This window comes from Microcaecilia unicolor, chromosome 3 (genome assembly GCF_901765095.1).
Source record: "Microcaecilia unicolor chromosome 3, aMicUni1.1, whole genome shotgun sequence".
In the NCBI taxonomy this organism is placed as follows: Eukaryota; Metazoa; Chordata; class Amphibia; order Gymnophiona; family Siphonopidae; genus Microcaecilia; species Microcaecilia unicolor.
The window spans coordinates 86,485,655-86,505,928 of record NC_044033.1 but is presented as its reverse complement, the minus strand read 5'-3'; the positions used below and the strand labels follow the sequence as shown (position 1 = coordinate 86,505,928).

The 20,274-nt window shown below is 42.1% G+C and overlaps 1 protein-coding gene across 3 annotated transcripts in view; it reads left to right on the top strand.

Moving 5' to 3' along the window:
- The window catches only part of AFTPH (aftiphilin), a 133,339-nt gene that overhangs the window by 62,855 nt on the left and 50,210 nt on the right, over positions 1-20,274 (top strand). For all 3 annotated transcript variants that reach the window (XM_030196142.1, XM_030196139.1, XM_030196141.1), the window contains exon 3: positions 14,329-14,480. In XM_030196142.1, coding sequence (XP_030052002.1) covers positions 14,329-14,480 — 152 coding nt within the window. The remainder of the gene's footprint in view (positions 1-14,328; positions 14,481-20,274) is intronic.

The following is a 20,274-nucleotide window of genomic DNA, read 5'->3' as shown; positions in this document are numbered from 1 at the left end:
AAATATATATAAAAACATTACTATATATAAAACATAAACATTGACAAATTTATAAATAATAAACAACAACAAATAAAACATACCAGTATGAATGAAGATGACTACAGCGTTCTCAATTTCATATATAGAAAGTATAAAATCTATAAAACACTGGAAAAAGACATTCAGGGGCCCTTTTACAAAGGTGCGGGAGGGCTAATGGGTGGGTAAGCGCGTGCCCAATCGGCACTGCCACTGGGGTAGTGGTGCACCTGGTGGCAATTCTATGTTTGGCACGCTCCGAATCCTGCAATGTCAATGGGTGGCAGTAAGGGTTCAGGCCATAAATAGGTGTGCGCTAATTTTAATATTAGTGTAGGCCCATTTTCCAGCCCATTAAAAAATAGCCTTTTTACCCAACCACAGTAAAAAAAAAAATAAATAAAAAATGGCCCAGCGCATGCTAAAAGACACACCCACGCTACCGCAGCTTTGTAAAAGGACCCCTCAGTGTTTTATAGATTTTATACTTAACTATATATCTCACAAAAATATATTGGCTAATAGACTTATATTTATCAAATGGTAGTTTACATTCATTTATATCTTTAAATATCCACTGATACTCAAATTTTTCTTTACAGTATATTTTTTAGTACTTTACTTAAAATGGAGGATAAGACTTCAGTAACACAGTTGCCTGTGTTGTATACTTTATAATGAAATTCCATGGCGTCCAACAGATCAATCCAGAGACTTGTGGGTTGTGTCCCTCTACCAGCAGGTGGAGATAGAGAGAATCTCCGAGGTTTGCTAGATAGCAAAGAGGGAGCAGCCTGGTGTTAGCATCAGTGCTGCATGTTGCCATGTTTAACACTTTGGATTTACTCACTGTATTGGCTGGAGATGCTATGAAGGTACAAAAACAGGAACAGGAGTGCAACCTCTACGAGAATCCAAGGAGTGTAATGCAGGAGTAGAGGATGACAAAACAACTTCCAGTTCAGGAGTAGATGTTCAGGAAATATTTATTGAAAGCACCAGGAGAAAGACCTGACACTGGTCTGTGTTTCAGCGGATGCAGCTGCCTGCTTAGGGGTCACAAGGTGCACTCTATGATGGTTGGGGGTCTTTTACAAAGGTGTGCTAGCATTTTTAGCGCATGCTAAATGCTAGAGATGCCCATAGGAATATTTAGGCATTTCTAGTGCTTAGCGCATGCTTATTTTTTTGCATGTGCTAAAAACGCTAGCATGTCTCTGTAAAAAGGGCCCTAGGTGTTGTATCTGGTACAGCACTTAGATGTTACACTCAAAATATAAATGAGACTTATCTCAATGCACAATGTCAAAAGTGAAAAATGTCAATGTTTTGACATCCTTTACTCCTGCGATGCTGTGGAGGTGACATTTTGCAACCTTGGGGGAAGGTGAGGATCAGAGGAGGGAGTTCTTACCTTTGTCCAGGGGTAGCATTTTACCGGCTTGACTCTGTGTACCTGCATGGCAGGTTTGAGGGAAATGTCTGCCAAAGCAGTGACTGGGGTATGGTAGAGATGGTGGGGAGAGACATATGAAAGTGTGGGATTTCTTAGGAACAGGAAGAATTAGGGGTTACAGAGGATGAAGAATTCGGGAGCTTCTCTTCAGGCAGCCCCATCTCTTCCTCAGCAAACTCCGGTTGCTGCAGCCTCTCAGTCTTTCCTGCCAAAATGTCCCTGGGTGGAGATTTTGGATCCCGAGGAGCTGTCTGACACAGATGGCCCGGTTTTGTCTCCAGGCTCTCCCTCAGAATCTTTGGATTTGGCAGATGAGATCACCCTGCCCTCTGAAACGGGGGATGATCCAATGGCTGCCCGCCTTTTTCGCAGGGAAGAGCTTCCCTCCCTGATTGTTAGGGCTTTTGAGGTTGTGGCCATTTCCCCCCTGAATTGTCTGGAGGAACAGGTCCGGTGCCCTCTATTATGTCTTACCTGATAATTTTCTTTCCATAAGTCCCAACAGATCAATCCAGAGGCCCCCCCCCCCCCCCCCCCCCCCCCCCCCCCGGTTTATTGTCTGTGGTTTTGTTGCGGTTGGTTAGTTGTTTCGTTCTGAATGTTCCTTTGTTTGTTTAAAAAATAAAATTAAAATAAATAAATATAGAAGTGGTGGAAGTATGTTGGGCAATTGGTCTGACAATGTCAGGAGAGTTTTCTGTTTCCGTTACACTGCTTTGGTATCGTTCATACTGAGGTTCAGCTGGCTGCACAGGTCCACATATATCAAACCTCGGAGGTTCTCGCTATCTCCACCAGCTGGTAGAGGGACACAACCCACAAGTCTCTGGATTGATCTCTTGGGACTAATGGAAAGAAAATTATAAGGTAAGAATGAACTTTTCCCTTGTGATCTCTGTTGTCATCTTCGTTCATATTGGTACATTATATTTCATTTGTTGGTGCTTTTATTATTTATACATTTTTCAATGTTTATGCTTTATATATATATATATATATATATATATATATATATATATATATATATATATATATATATATGGATGTTCATTTGATGTATATATACATTTATATGTTTTTATTTCTGTGTGTTGTTCATGTTTGCAGATTTATCGATTCCTAAGGCTGGTGTCTCTGTGCCAAAACACAGATCTGCGTTGAGCCTATAAAAAATTCTTTATTTCCTTTGTGTTGGTTTTGGACTAGTCCTCCCCTACTTTTTTTTTGAGTTTATTAATAATGTACATTGTTCGATTGGATACTGTATTTCCATTTGGTTAATAAAGATATTTATATATAAAAAAAAAAGTAAGCACCCCTTGTTATGTGTATGCAATACTTGGAGGAAGAGAGATCTTGAATGATACTGTATCTTCTTCCCCATCCCATTATTCTGTGAGATATATTATATGTAACCTATTTTTCCCATGATCACATCTCTCATTAGGACAGAGTTATTGACTTCTGACCAAACAGTCAAAACTCCAAACATAAGCTGTTTTTGTTTGACTTTGCATTTTCCATCCAAGGGATTGGGTATGTCAGACATTTAACCTTCACAAGTACACATGTCGCTCAAATAATATACCCCTTCCCATGGAAATAAGCATACTTGCCACTCCCTATATGTACTCAAATTTATCCCCTCCCCTTCTTCCCCACCCATCTCTCCCCCAAGCCCACTAATATAAACAAAAAAAGAATAAACCCCCCCATGTAGCACATCCACTCATCTGGTCAATACAACAAAATAGTAAAAAATACCAGAGAATGTAAGTAAATCCCTATCTGCACTCTGCATGTGCACAAAGGGTCATGCCCATTTGTTAAGTGCCATAGTCAGTGTTGCTTAGCAGCAAGAATCAGTTCATGGTCAAATGATGTCACAAACCCCAGGGTACAGATCATATACAGCATGTAGTCTGGCCTATATAATAATTCTCACCTACAACATTCTATGCGTCTGCCTGCCTGTGTCCGTAACTTTCTTCACAGATGGGCTCCGAAGCCCTAGCTGATGTCACTAGACCCATTATGACGCGTCCTATATAATAATTCTCACCTCCAACGTTCTATGCGTCTGCTTGCCTGTGTCCATAACTTTCTTCACAGATGAGCTATGAAGCCCGGAGGTTTGGCGGCAGGAAGGGGGGCTCGAGAGGGTCACGGCAGGGGGGTCCAGGGGTCAGGAACTCTAAGGGGCGTCGGGAAATCGATGGAAGGGGGGTCTGCAAATTGGAGGGAGGGGGCAGGGAAGTGGGGTCTGGAAATCTGAGAGAGGGAGGGGTCTGGAACTCGGAGGGGGGTCTGGAATTCGGAGGGAGGGAGGGGGGTCTGGAACTGGGGGGAGGGGGGTTTAGAACTCTGGGGGAAGGAGGGGGGTCTGGAACTTGGAGGAGGGGATGAGAGGGGAGGAGGGGGGGAATGCACCGCCTGTACAAAAACTAAAAAAAAAAAAACCAAAAACATAAAAAAAAAAACGGGGGGGAAGACCCTGGAACTCGGAGGGGGGGGGGGGATGATGACCCTGGAACACGGAGGAAGGGGGGACACTGGAACTGGGTGGGAGGGAGGGGCCCCAGGCACACACACACTCTCTCACAGACACACTCGCACCCAGTCTCACTCTCTCAAACATACACACTCCGAGGAAAACCTTGCTAGTGCCCGTTTCATTTGTGTCAGAAACGGGCCTTTTTTACTAGTAGGGTAATAAAAATGATTGTCCAGTCACATGCTTCAAGGCAGTTCTTGCGAGCTGCTAGAAGCTTCATTCCTCCCTCCCCCCCCTTAGTTTTTCCTTCCCTTCTATCCATTTTTCTACCTTTCTTTCCATTCTGTCAACTGATTTTTGCATTCATTAATTACTTCTCCCTTCACATTCCTTTAATCCTTACTGCACCTAGTTACTTGTGTGTTCTACTTCTGCAACTTACCTACTCAGCTTCCATTTCTGTCTCTCTCCCCCATCAACATAGCCACTGACCACCTCCTTTATCCACACCCTAAAATTTCCAGATTGTGCAAACACCAGCTGCTTCCCGCCTCTGTGTCTGCCCACTCAGATATTCTCTGGAGAGCTGGCACTAACCCCACATGTCTCACAGTAAACAGAACTGTTCAAGAAAGAGGAGTGGGACTTGGGATGATTGTATGTGATGATTTTAAGGCAGCCAAACAGGTTGAAAAGGCAACAATAAAAGCTACAAGGATGCTTGGGTACATAGGGAGAGGAATGGCCAGCAGGAAAAAAGGAGGTGATAATTCCTCTGTATAAGATTGTGGTGAGACCTGGATACAATTCTGGGGACTGCACCTTCCAAAAGATATAAACAAGATGGCATCAGTCCAGAGGGTGGCTACTAAAATGGTCAGTAGTCTTTGACAAAAAGTGTATGGGGACAGACTTTTTCAGTATGTATAGGTCTAATAAGGTGATTAGCTAATAAGCTAACTAGTTAATAATTACTCTCGTAGAGTTTGTGGCTTGTCTCGTCTGTTTGGAGTATGATTTTGCCTTACAGTGGTCCCAAAACAAAGAATAGGGTTCTCACAAAGGTTTTGCTGGCAGTATGAAAGAAGAATGCCACACTTTGGAAATATATATTACAATTTATTGATAATATAAAAAACGTATGTATTAGGACTGCACATTGAACACGTTAATGCAATTAACGTATTAAATGTTTAACTTTTGTTAAAAATTTTAATGTAGTTAATGCATTGCTCTGTCTCTCCCCTCCACTGTATCCAGTTTTGCCCCATGTGTCTCTATTTTCTCCCTCATAGTTTAGTAAGATTTCCTGTACCGGCAAGCCTAACTTGGCAGATCAAGGTGGTGTACAATATAATCAAAATGAAAGGAACTACACCATTCGATAGGAAAGTAACCAGCATACAGGATGACAAGAATACAGAAGATTATGCACACTGAGTAGGGAAGGAAGAAAAAGGGGGAGGAGGGGAGGACTTCCTGTTTTTGGGTCCGACAGAGCCACAGCAGCACACAGAGGGGAATGTCCCTGCACCTGCCTTCTACTTTCAGCTGCGGTGAAGAGAGAAGCAGCAGATCGGTGCGGGAGCTTCAAAGCACCTAAAATGAGTGAGCCAGTGAGAGGGAGGGGGAGAGGACAGGGAGACAAATGGCAATACAGAGTATGGGTGGGGAATGAAAAGAGACAGAGCAGTCAGACTATGGGAAGGGAAAAGAGGGGGCAATGCAGGATATAGAAGGTACAGCGAGAAGAAGCAGTGCAAACCATGGGTGCAAGGAGTGGAGAGAGAGAGGGAATGTAAGAGATGGGAGTGAGAGAAGTCAATGCATAATATGATGGGAAAGAGATTGCAGTGCATAATATGGGGGGGGGGGGGGGGGGACAAGCAGAGCAATGCAGAATATGGGGACAGGGAGGCAAGGCAATACTAGATGGTTGGGGTGGAGAAGAGATATGGGGCAATGAGGGATGATGGTTTTGTTTTTGTAGTAGTGGTGGGGAGAAAAGGGGAGAGATGGAGTGATGCTAGGTGGTTGGGGGCTGGGCCGAGAGACAGGACAATGCTGGATTGTAATGGTATGTGAGATTGAAGAAATGGGTGTTGTATGCTGGGGGAGAGACAAAAGTGAAGCTGGATGTTGAGGGGGAAGAGAAAGAGATGGGTCAGTAGTGGATAATGGAGAGAGAGGAGCAATGCTGAATGGTTGGGGAAGAGAAAGAAGAAGGGCTGATGCTGGATGGGAGGTGAAGAGAGGGATGGATGTTGGAAATGGGGGATGGAAGAAAGAAAAAAAAAAAGAAAGGAGATGGTGGACATGAATTTGAGGATAGGAGAAGGGAAGAGAATGGAAAAGCACATAGATGGCAGGGAACGGAAGAGAGGGACTATATAATATATTGGCTAGGGAAATAACATCCATCAGAGAAAGGTGTCTGTCTCTCAGTCTAACTGCCTGTGTAGCTCTTGTATCTAACTCCTTGAGTAGCCTTCCCTCCTGTAGACTAGCTCCATGTGTACATGATATAGAGGACATAATATCACGCATAGAACAGTTCTCTGATTGGATGAGCTGGGCACACAAAGACTTGCTTGCATAAGGTGTGCACTCAAATCAAGTGGCCAATCATGCCAAATAAATGTTGGACATTAGATCAGTCAAAACTGAACCAGGTGACACCTCACTGTTCTGCAGGGTGGACTTTGATATTTTGACCCCCCCCCCCCCCCCCCCAATTGCAGTAGACATTGTGTGCCCTTTCAATTAAAAAAAAAAAAAAAAGCACAAAAAAACACCACAGTTCTTTCCAGCCCAGTTTCCACCAAGTGAGCCAATAATAGGGAATAATCTAATGGATTTAAAGCTGCAGTCAAATTCTGTGCCCTCTTCTTACACAGAACTGTACACTTACACTGTATACTTCCAACAAAAAAATTACTAAAATAAAGCATAATCCATTTTAGAAAGTGGTGGGAGCCTTCTTTGAAGAGCTTTATATTCTAAGATCTTGGTCTTCACTCCCAATCCTCAAGGGCTGCCAACAGGTCAGGTTTCAGGACATCTCTACTGAATATCGTTGAGAGAGATTTGCATGACTACTACCTCCATCGTATGCAAAATCTCTTGTGTATATTCATGAGAGGTATCCTGAAAACGGGCTCTCAAGGATTGGGATTGAAGACAAAGTGTCTTGGAGATCTGTGAAACTGAAAACAAAAGGACTTAATTAGAGAATACAAATTTAGCTTTGCAAATATTTACCTTTGTAATATGTTGGTTCAGTACAGATTAACACTGATTTTCCTTTATTCCCTTTTGAATTCAGTAGCTTCCACAGTAGTATCATGTTTCCAATTAAAAAGAGTAAAAGGGAGCTAGTGGCTCCTGTGCCCTTGCTATAACCTCCTCACATTCCCATGGTACCCTTCATGTATGGGAACCTCCAGTCTATGCTTTCAACCTGCTCTCTTCTAGCTTCTTTGAGGGCAAAATTCTAAAATGCTCTGCAGTTAAATTGCCCATTTACCTTCCCTGTACTGATTCAGTAAAAAATTGTAAATAATGTGACTTACTAGTGTAATTTTGGTACAATATGAAATAACTGCTCACTGTTTCATCGAATATAATAAAACAAGTGTAACAAGTTTTTCCACATTGACAATCTTATATCACTAGCATGAAATTTTACTGAGCATTTGGCTTCACACCTTAAATCTAGCGATAGTTTGTATTAATATAAACTGCAAAGGACCTAGTTCGTCTTTTCTTCCTTGCTGTTTCTACGGTAAAAACCTTGATGAATTAGTCTGTGAATGCTTGTATTGACATTTTGTGGTCTGTAGTAACTGTATGTAAATATATAAGTACAAAGTGTACATACAAGAGATTGTTTAGAGGTGAGAAATTTCCTACTGTTGGGTATTTTTTTTTTTTTGTGCAAGCCATTCAGATATCACCTCTAGTTCAGTCAGAAAACTGGCCAATTAGAGTAGCCCAATAGTGGGCACTTGAGCTTTGAAGGCCTGGTTGATGCTCCTCATACTTCTGAGCCAAGAAACATCAGGGGGATGAATTAAATTCCGCCTCATTGGCTGCATCCCCACCAGCCAGCAACTGTATTGGCAGGAGCAAGACCACTGGAATGAAGACATCTGAAGAAAATTTTAAATATCTGTTAAAGCTAATTATCAAAATTTAACATTAAGAAAGGGTAAATGTGATATTTAAAATGACACCAATACATTATTTCAGTTTAGTCTGAGAGAAAATATTTTGTGTGACATTTGTCTAATAACCATACCAGATTTGGGATTTGAGAAGGAAGGTTGCATTTCCCTCAGAAGGATTTCCCACCCCACCCTCTACCCTTACCACACTTACATTTCAAACTGACTTTCCACCTTTCAGCCTTAAAGAGATATATGAATAATTGATAGAGGAAATGTGTTTCTGATGTGTGTTCAGTGATAAAAGAACTTCACAGCAAAAGCTGAATAGTCAAGATTTATCTCTCTTTTTTTCCCCCATTTTAAAATAAATGGATGGAAATTCATTGACCCAAAAGATACATTTTGTAATGAACTTACAAGGACTGGCAATCTGCTAGCAACTTAACCCTTTCAACTCTTCCTAATTGTTGAATATGGAAAGTGTAGTTGGGGTACAGCAGTAGATTTATATCTCCAGCAGCCCTTAGGTATGTAGACATCTGGTGGTCACCATCTTTCCATATGACTTATATGTGAGGTTTAGAAATTGACCAGCAAGATTACTGCAGTGGGTTGGACCACATAACTGATATAAAACAAATGACAGTGGCAAGTGAGAGCGTGGCCAAAGATGCTCATGAACTCTGTCTATTGCAACATTTGCCCCTGAAAATATAGTTGACCTAGCAAAATCTATTTGAAAATTAACATTGGTATGTAATTGAATAAAAAAAAAAAAGCCAGGAAAAAAGGGCTTCTCTGAGTTTTAAACAGGAGAATATATCCCTAGGGAGAGAAGTCAGAGTGTTAATAAGCAAACACAGGGCTTTGTTTTGTATTACAGTACTTTCAGATAGCTGAAGTGTCACCCTTGTCTCACCATGAAGTGGATAGTAATTACCTGATGGGAATATACACTGGTACTCTTGGAGTCCTGCTTAAACTGGAATTGTGTATAAAATAAAGGTCAACCACAAGGATCAGAGTGTGTATCCAGTGGGCTAAGGAGTCCCCCCCCCCCCCCCCTTTTTGTGTTGTCTATGGGGGTAATTGACTTTTTATTCCCTAATATTGGTGAAAGTGCTTAGTTTGAATTTGTCACACTGTTTTGGGATAGAAGTAAAACAAAACAAAGAAGAAAATAAGATGATACCTTTTTTATTGGACTAACTTAATACATTTTTTGATTAGCTTTTGAAGGCAATACCTTCTTCAGATCAGAAATGAGCAAATGATGACAATATATCAGAATATATATGTGAAACATAAAAAGTTTCCAAAGACAGTGTCATGGGAAAGGTAGGAGTGTGTGTGTGTGTGTGTGTGGGGGGGGGGGGGGGGGCGGGGAGAGATGGATGAAAATTATTTTTTTAAGTGTATTCAATGAAAAGGTATCTTATTTTATTTGTTTTATTTCTATTTATTACCTTGGGCTAACACAGCTACCACACCACTTCATCAAGAACTTCTTCCCACTGTTTTCTTCTCAAGGAATTATGACCAGCTCTGTGTCACTCATGAGCTGATAAAATAAGCTATGCATTAGAAGAATGCACTGAGCTTCACCGTAAATTGCTCTTAATTCGTACACAGAAAAAAAACAAACTTTCTTTCCGTCCCATCCTGCTAGGCCAGCCCAGACCAATCAGTTGTGTCCCCCTACCAACAGATGGAAGTGGAGAAACTGAACTCTTCTAGTGATGTCATCAGTATAAGGGCTGGTGATTGAGTTATAGGTCGATCAAAACTGCCACTGAGATTGTCGGAAAGCTTTGTCCGACACCAAAACTGCAACCAAACCCAAAAAATCAAGTTCATTTGTGCAAGTATGAACCAGTGAGGGTCACTGGGGATGATCAGAGCTTGCAATCTGCATCCCTTTGCTAAACTGACAGTATCCAAGCCAGAATATAATAATTTAAATAATGAAAGACCGTATTTTACCTCCAAGCAAAATAGTCTCTACACATATCAGGGGCGTATCTGCGTGGGGCCACAGGGGCCTGGGCCCCCGCAGATTTCGCCCTGGCCCCCCTCCCCGCCGTCAACCCTCCCCCGCTGCTTACTTTTGCTGGCGCCGAGGTCCGACCCGCAATCTCCGTTTTTCGTCTTCCTCCGTGGCCATGCTTCCAGGAAGTAACGCTGCAGTGCTGATTCGTTGAATCCAGTTCGGCGTCAGACGTCGAACTGGATTCAACGAATCAGCACTGCAGCGTTACTTCCTGGAAGCATGGCCACGGAGGAAGACGAAAAACGGAGATTGCGGGTCGGACCTCGGCGCCAGCAAAAGTAAGCAGCGGGGGAGGGGGTGGAGAGAGGCGGCGGGGGGGGGGGAGGGAGGCAAAAATGTGCCCCCCCTCTCTGGCTGTGGCCCCCCCCTACCGCCGGATTCCAGATACGCCCCTGACACATATGGACTGCAGCTAATGAAAAGTGAAACTAAAAGCCACGGCATTTTTACAATGAATGACACTGCGCCACACTTAGTGACAGCTGATGTCGTAACTCCACAAAGAGGCTAATTTACAAACTTTAATTCCTGCTAAAATTTTGTATCAAAAGCATTTATTTGGAACGCTGTATTTACTATGTAAACTATTGTTCAAGATCATAACTGCATTACTTGCAGTTGTAGTACAAAAAGAAAATAAATTACAGAGTAGCTCCCCACCCCCCCAGGACTACCTTGCAGTCCCTAGGGTATAGTCAGGGCAGAAGTAATACTGCAGTCGTAACAGCCATTTTGAGAGCAGAGCTGGAATGAACATCAGTAACAAGGGATCGCTCTTGCCCCAACTAGATAGGTCCAGTGGGTCTATGCGGGATGGGGGTGCTCTGGGAGGAAGAGCAACTCCTGTTCAGGGGAAGGGAGGGGGGGAGGAGACAAATGGGACAAAGCACAAATTTTTGGCTTCCACTGAAACCACATGCTCATTTTTGGCCGAAACCAAAAATATGGCCAAAACTTAAAATAATCTTTTGGTCTGCATCTAGTCTGAATCCTTTCAGTATTTTAATGCTTCTAGCAGATGGTATAAATCAGACTGGTGCAGCAGGTTTTTGTGACCCACCTGGAAAATGCCCTTTGCTGCAGGTAGAGGGCAGGAAGAATTTCTAAGGAGTCATGAGACTGTGGGGCTGGTAGAACTGGCCTGCTGGGTGGTGATGGAAGAAGCCCAACCTCTTAAGGCGGGACAAGAAGTAAATATAAAGGGGTGAGAATAAGAGACTCAGGTCTTTGGTCGCTTGGCCCCTGCCGAGATCCAGGGAACTGAGGGGGTGCTCCAGAGGTAGCCAGTGAATCATGGGGAGATTGGACGTTGTAATACCTGCCAAATGGGCAGTGAGGACTGTCAAGAGGAGAGGAGTAATGTCCTAGTCTTGAAAGCCCTTTTATGCTTTTTTTTAATGTTTTACTTTGGTTTGTGTACTCTTGGAACAGGATACCCCAGATGGGGATGGCAGTGGGTGCGAAAGAGACTCACTTCCAGAAAAAAAGGGGAAAAGTGCATCCCCTCAGGAATGTAACTGGTCTGGGATGGAACAGATGTTTTGATGGACAATAACTGGCTGTGACTCTGTCTTGTGCACCTAAACCAATAGAGATGAGGATTGTTTTTGAACTGTTGATGGTTTGAAATTATTCATTTAGACTGCTGGTCAATTTTTTTTTTTTTTTAACAAACTCTTGTGAGAAAGAGTGAACCCTTCAGCCTGCTGGAGATTTTCTTTTGCCCCGGCGTGTGCTCAGCTCCTCTGAAGAACAAACTGTTTTGTAGACCCTGGTTCTGAGTACCTGATTCGAGGAGCTTAGCCGGTGGCCCTGACCGAGGGGTAAACCAAGGTTCCTTTTATTTATTTATTTATTTATTTATTTGGGGGGGGGGGGGGGGGGGGGGGGGGGGGGTTAACTCCCTGGGGGATTTCACAGCCTGCATCCCTTGAGGTTGAGCCCTTTGGCTGTTGTGATTCCTCTGGTTTGAGTCACAGCCCTTGCCCTTGTTGAGCCCAGAGGTGTTCAAGCTTCCACCGCCCCAAGCCTTAGCCCACAGGTGCTTAAGAACATAAGGATTGTCATATTAGGACAGACTGAATATCCATCAAGCCCAGTATCCTGTTTCCAAAAGTGGCTAATCGAGGTCCCAAGTACCTGGTGAGATCCAAAAAGAGTAAAACGGATTTTATGCTGCTTATCCGAGAAATAAGTAGTGGGTTTTCTGAAGTTAATCTTAATAATAGCTCATGGGTTTTTCTTGCTTGGCAAAGCATGTTGGTAGAGGTCCTGCAGGGCCCTTGCCAGTAGGGGGTAGGGTGAGGATGAGTCCCTATCCTCCTCTCCCCACCCTGATATACTCCTGCATAATTTAACAAAAATAAAGAATACTAATGGGCACAGGCTTTATTGCTCTGGCTGTTTGCTGCAGGAATAAAGTTGCTTAAAAAGAAGTTGATATGTGATGGGGCAATATTTAATTTCAGCACTGGCTGATTCCGGGGTCAGCACAAACCACCAGGAGGCGGAAAGAACACTGGTATCCCACGAAGAACACTGAGAAACAGCAAAGAGTGGGAACAGAGTCAGTCTCTTCAAAAACAGGGAGCTCCAGGTGGGGGAGTGGGACAGTTCCTAGCCTGCCAGTGTCAGCCATGGTTTCACTGACTGACAAGGAAACCATGACCAGTCTCTAAGCCCTAGCACGCTCCCAGAACTCAGGGTTCAACTATCCTTTCAAAGGCTTGGGTGAAGAAATATTTATACCTATCTTAAGACATATTTCACAAATAGGGAAGAAGTTTTAGAGGGATAGGGCCAAAAAACATAAGGTCACATGTTGTGTGTCATAGAGGCAGCAAAACGGTAGGGGGAGGGGGACTGTGTTATGAGCAGACGTCTGGCAGGAACAAAGGGGGATCAGCACATTGGACAAATATTCAGAAAAGCCAGAACAGAGAGCCTTATGAGCAAGCATAAGGATCTTGAACTTCACTCCAAAAGTAACTGCAAGCCAATGCTCTTTGGCAAGAAGGGATGAGATATGATCAAGCTTTGTGATATGGCATAATAGTACAACTGCTGTACAAACTGTAGTCTTTTCAGCAAAGAAGGTTTCAAGCCATTGTAAAGGAGATTACAGTAATCAATGTGGCTCCATATAAATGCATGAATAGAATGAAGGGCAGCATTGTCTAGGTATAACAGCTTTGCTACTGATATAACTACTGTGAGAATCAGACTGCAAGTTGAACATACAGCCCAGAATAGGTAGGGTTAGAGGGGAATAGTTCTTTGTAGACAGCCAAATGAATGATTGGGAGCATGTGGTCTGCCTGTGACCCACATGGCGTGAGAGAATTGAGTGGACATTCCTGCTCCCTCCTGATTTCAAGATGGGGGGGGGGGGGGAGATGGATTCAGGAGTTTTGGGTCCCAGTGGGCCACCAGAGATGTCTTTCAACATAAACAAAGTTGTCTTGATATAGAGCAAGGGACTAGGTGCCACCATTTTACAAGACTGTGGTGCCAGAGGCAGGAGTGAGTAAACATTGCTCCTGCCCCCAAAGTTCATAGGGAGCTTGGGGCTCCAGGGCCCACTTGGACTACCAGAGATGCCTTTGTGCGGTCAGGAACCCACTTGGGCGCGCAGAGAGATCTACCAGAAAGGATCATCTGAGGGGAAGTGCTGTACTTACTCCAATGATCGATGCTTTCATGCATCTTTACTCTGTGCTACAAAGAGAGCAAAAACACAACCAAAATTTAGCAGTTTTTTGCATTGGGGGAAACATTAAGAAGTTGGCCTTCTGCATTTTATGTCTACCATACTGTACTTTAACACAGTGGCTTTACTTCAGATTTTTCCTTTCAAAAAGAAAAAAAAAAAAATCTTATTACATCTGCCTTAGAAAATTGTTAAGCTGCTGTGCTAAAGGAAAGTCTAGTTTACTACAGTGGCCCCTTAGTGAATCCTGTTGGCGTAAATCTATTTAACAAGAAATTTTGATATTACAACTTTTCATTGCTGATAGTCTTATGATAATTATTCTTCCTTGTGCTCATTTATTTGTCATTGAAGCATTATAACTGCACTCATTTTCTATAAAAATTGACTGAAGAGATACTGATTTTAAGTTTTTGCTGTTTGCTACAGTCATCTTTGATAGGCCGACTGGAGCGCATTTTCCTGATTTGTTTTCCTGCTGTCCCTGTGAGTGAAGCAGAAGATAAGCTCACTTCTTTGAGGCAATTGTTGGAAACAAAGGACAAGGAGGCAAAACCAGAGGAAATCACAGCAAACACTGGGTAAGAATAGCGAACAGAGTGTACAAGTGTGAAATTTTCTGGCATGCCTCATGTGTTTTTCTTGCAGCCCAATCACACTACTAAGCTACTTCATGATAATAAACCTCCTAGGTGCACTGCATTGTTCTTCCAGGTCAGAACCACAGTATTCCTTAGAATACTTGAACTACCCAACCAGTTGCTTCTCGTTGCAGTGAATTGTATAGCTCAGGCTGTATTCTCCTGTCGCATGCACACTGTGGCTTTTAATTTGACTGAACAGGTCAGCTTTCTGCTAATTCTCAAAGAAAGGACATGCCTTGAATTCAAGTATTTTATTTTAACAAACTGTTACCAAATACCCCTTTCAAGCAAGGGGTATTTGGTAACAGTTTTCAGGACATAGACAATGAATATTCATGAGATATATCTGCATATATTTGATCCAGGAATTAAGTTAATTTCTATATTTTACGTTCACCTGAAACAGGGGTGGCTATGGTCAGAAGGATGAGATGGTGCCCCCCCCTCAACCCCTGGCTATCCAAAAAAGAGCCCCCCCCTGAAACTCTGGTACATAAGGAGTGCCATATTGGGGAAGACTGAAGGTCCATCAAGCCCAGTATCCTGTTTACAGCAGTTGCCAGTCCAGTTCACAAATACATAGTTGGATTCCAAAAGAGTAAATAGATTTCATGCTGCTTATCCCAGGAATAAGGAGTGGATTTTCCCCAAGTTCACCTGAATAATGGTGTATGGACTTTTCTTCGAGGAAATTGTCCAAACTTTTTATTAAATTCTGCTACGCCAATGGCCACATTCTCTGGCAATGAATTCCAGACCTTAATTTTTTAGATTTAAATATTTAAGATATTTTCTCCAGCATTACAACATAACCCCTCCAAATCAGCAACATTACAACTGCAGAACATTCCTTCCTCTTCTCTTTCCATCACATTATCTAGACTTTCTCAAACTCGGTACATTCTTTTCAATACAAACTCTCTTCCTTGCAAAATCTTTACCATTATTTCATGGTCAATTGTAATGGTCACAAACTTTGCAATACTGTCACTGTCAACAAGTGTTTCAGAGAATGGATACAAAGTCCTTTACAGAATGTATATAATGCCACAATGACTCAGTAAAATGTTCAGAGGATCATCAGAGAAGTGGGATGTAGTGAGGTAGGGGACTTTCTTTACATGTGATGGATTTGTAATGGGGTATGTAAATTGTGTGAGGAGGTAGGAACTGACTTCAGGAGCTGTGTGGGAATAGAATTCCATTGGAACCAAAAAGCCTGCCAGAAGGAGAGAGAGGGAAGTTAGTAGTGATGATAGCTACAGCCAGCAGGTTAGAGATTGCTTTACACCGGAAAACACCACACAGTGCCTGATCTTGGGAAGGTGATTAGTATGGTATTTATTTGCATTAAAATGTTTACATACTCACATAAAAGTTGGAAACACAGGAATAGAAACGCCAAAGGTGATTAGTGTGGTATTTATTTTTATTTATTTGCATTAAAACGATTTACATACTCGCATAAAACAGTAAAAGTTGAAAACACAGGACTAAAAAAGTCAGAAGAAAAACCAAGTTAACAGTATAACAAAATAAACCCTATATGTTCCTTCATAATTACTATTAAAAATAAGACAGAATTAGGGAACAAAAATATTTTTAACTTTCTCCTAAATATAAAATTTGTTTCCAGTCTCAACTCTATAGAAAGTTTGTTCCACTTGAAAAACATTTGACCTCCATTCGGCCTTTCTCTTCCAAACTCTGCCTCCTCCAGCGTTATGTGTCACGCCGAGAAATAATGGTGGAGACACTGCACCACTGTTACTTTCTTAAGGCTATCACCCTTCATTAAGGGAGTTCCAATTCGCACCACACGCATGAGTACTTTTCCAAAGGCATAAGTTCTGCCATAAACCGGCAGCAAGCTTGCTCATCATATCTTGTCAGAATTAGCCCTAACTCATACTATTCTTCTGTCTTATGATCCAGCTGTTCTCCCACTAGATGACATTGCTGCAGCCTGGATAACTAAGATTGAAATGCTACACCAGTCTGTGGCCCCTTCACCCCCTATCTCCCCTTCTACTTCTGTCCAGGCTGCCTGTCAACCTTGTCCATCGCTATCAGCGATGTCTCCATCTTCTTGCTGTCTTCCCCAGCCTTCTGCCCCCTTCTCAACCATGACCCTCACCGTGACCTGGTCGTCATTTAATCTCCCATCTAACGCAACTGTGCTCCGGATATTCAGATCTTTGAATCCTTCCTCTGGATCCCTGGCCCACTCACCTTGTTACTCATTTGTTCCCTCTACTTTCTCCTCTGCTGCTCTCTGGTCAATTCCCACCGATTTGGAAACACACTCTGTTTCGTCCATTGTTTTAAAAAACAAAAAAACCTTCTTGACTCTTCACTCTCTCCTAATCTCTATCCTATCTCCAATCGAAAATTTTAGAAAAGATAGTCTTTCACCAAGGTAATAATTTTCTTGAGAGTACCAACGCTCTCCACCTTCACCAATCTGGCTTTCGTCGCCATCATAGCACTGAAACTCTCCCATTATCTTTCTCTGATACAATCCACATCTCACTGGACCAGCACTCTCTATCATAGTCATCTCCCTTGACCTTTCCTCTGCATTTGATATGGTGAATCACTCTCGTCTGTTGTCTCGGCTTGAATCACTGGGGGTGTGTGACACTGTTCTCGCCTTCACTGATTACCTTACAGGATGCTCCTTTCAGCAGTTTGATCATTCCACTCTGTGTGTGTCTCTTATCCAGTTACCTTGGGTGTACCTCACAGATCCACTCTGGCACCACCTTTATTCAACATTTTTCTTTCACCGCTTTTAACTCTTATCCAGGAACAAGGCTGCATTCCCTTCTGCTACACAGATGACATTCAGGTTCATTGTAGAGCCATTTACTCAAACTTTGCCCTTTCCACAATCAACAACTGTCTTCAATACATCTCCACTTGGTTAAGCCTTCCACCTCCTCTGTCTATTGACAGTCGGCTTATTCCATACTCACACTATCATCATCTTCGGGGTTATATTTGACTCTAAACTCATATCAATTCAGTCCCTTGTTCTGCATTTTTCACTTTATACCGCATTCGTTTTGTCATTCTTATCTGGATCCATATGTTCTTTGCACACTCCTTTCACTTGTCATCTCTCGGCTGGACTACTGTAACTGTGTGTACACTGTACTCCATAAAATGTATCCAACTGATATAGTCAACAGCCGTTAAATTTCTTCACTCATCGCTTCAATCATGTTAGAACATAAGCATTGCCATACTGGGACAGACCAAAGGTCCATCAAGCTCAGCAGCAGTGGCCAATCCAGGTTACAAGTACCCAAACAGTACAATACATTTTATGCTGCTTATCCTAGAAATAAGCAGTGGATTTTCCCCAAGTCCATTTTAATAATTGCTTATGGACTTTTCTTTTAGGAAGCTATCCAAACTTTTTTTAAAACCCATTAAGCTTAATGCTTTTACCACATTCTCTGGCAACGAATTCCAGAGATTGATTACACGTTGAGTAAAAAAAATATTTTCTCCGATTTGTTTTAGATTTACTACTTTGTAGCTTCATTGCTTGCCCTTTAGTCCTAGTATTCTTGGAAAGAGTAAATAAGCGATTCACCACTCGTTATTTTATAGACCGCTATCGTGTCTCCCCTCAGCTGACTTTTCTCCAAGCTGAAGAGCCCTAGCCACTTTAGCTTTTCGTCATAGGGAAGTCACCCTATCCCCTTTATCATTTTGTACCTTTTCTAATTCCACTATATCTTTTTTGAGACACAGTTACCAGAATTGCACATAGTATTCGAGTTGCAGTTGCATCATGGAGTGAAAGGTATTATAACATCCTCATTTTGTTTTCCATTCCTTTCCTTATAATACCTAATATTCTATTTGCTTTCTTAGCCGCCGCCGCACACTGAGCAAAGGGTTTCAACATATCATAAATGATGACACCTTGATCTCTTTCCTGGTCGGTGACTTCTAATGTGGAACCTGCATCACGTAGCTATAGTTTGAGTTCCTCTTTCCCACATGCATCACTTTGCACTAGCTCACATTAAATGTCATCTGCCATTTGGATGCCCAGTCTCATAAGGTCCTCTTGTAATTTTTCACAATCCTCTTGCGATTTAATAACTTTGAATAACTTATGTCGTCAGCAAATTTAATTACCTTACTAGTTACTCCCATCTCTAGATCATTTATAGATATGTTAAAAAGCAGCAGTGCCAACACAGTCCCCTGGGGACCCCCACTATCTACCCTTCTCCATTGAGAATACTGACCAACCCTTTTCTCTGTTTGCTATCTTTTAACCAGTTTTTAATCCACAATAGAACACTACCTCCTACCCCATGACTCTCCAGTTTTCTCTGGAGTCTTTCATGAGATTTGTTTTCAAAATCCAGATACACAATATTGACCGGCTCACCTTTATCCACCTGTTTGTTCCCCCCTTCAAAGAAATGAAATAGATTGGTGAGGGAAAATTTCCCTTCACTAAATCCATGTCGGTTTTATCTCATTAATCCATGCTTTTGAATATGCTCTATAATTTTGTTCTTTATAATAGTATCTACCATTTTACCCAGCACCGACATTGGGCTCACTGGTCTATAATTTCCCGGTTCACCTCTGGAACCTTTAAAAAAAAATCGACGTTACATTGGCCACCCTCCAATCTTCCGGACCATGCTCAATTTTAAAATAAATTACATATTACTAACAGTAGTTCTGGAAGTTCATTTTTCAATTCTGTCAGTACTTTGGGATGAATACCATCCGGTCTAGGCGATTTGCTACTCTTCAGTTTGTCAAATTGCGCCATTACATCTTCCAGGTTTATAGAGATTTCATTCAGTTTCTCTGACTCTTTAGCTTTGAATAACATTTCTGTCACCGGTATCTATCCCAAATCTTTCTCAGTGAAATCTGAAGCAAAGAATTCATTTAATCTCTCCGCTATGGCTCTGTCTTCCCTGACTGCCACCTTTGCCCCTCAGTCATATAGCGGTCCAACTGATTCTTTCACCGGCTTCTTGTCTAAAAAAGCTTTTATTGTGTGTTTTTGCCTCCAACATTATATTTTTTTCAAAGTCCATCTTTGCCTTCCTTATCAGCGCCTTGCATTTGACTTGCCATTCCTTATGTTGTTTCTTATTATTTTCAGTCTGATCCTTCTTCCATATTCTGAAGGATTTTCTTTTAGCTGTAATAGCTTCCTTCACCTCACTTTTTAACCATGCCAGCTGTCGCTTGACCTTCCTTCTTCTTTTTTTAATACATGGATTATAACTGACCTGAGCTTCCAGAATGGTATTTTTGAACAGCCTCCACACCTGTTGTAAATTTTTTACCTTCGCAGTTGCTCCTCTAAGTTTTTTTCCCCCCACCATTCTTCTCATTTTATCATAGTCTCCTTTTTGAAAGTTAAATGCTAACGTATTGGGTTTCCTGTGGGTGTGTACTCCAAAACCGATATAAAATCTGATCATATTATGATCATTATCATGTGGCCCCAGCATCATTACCTCCTGTACCATCTGCTCCATAAAGCAGTCCTTGATTTCATCAAGAAATTTTACCTGTCTAGCATGCCCTGATGTTACATTTACCCAGTCAATATCAGGGTAATTGAAATTACCCATTATTATTGTGTTTCCCCTTTTGTTAGCCTCCCTAATTTCTGATAACATTTCTACATCTGTCCATCCTAGCCAAGTGGATGGTAGTACACTCCTATCAC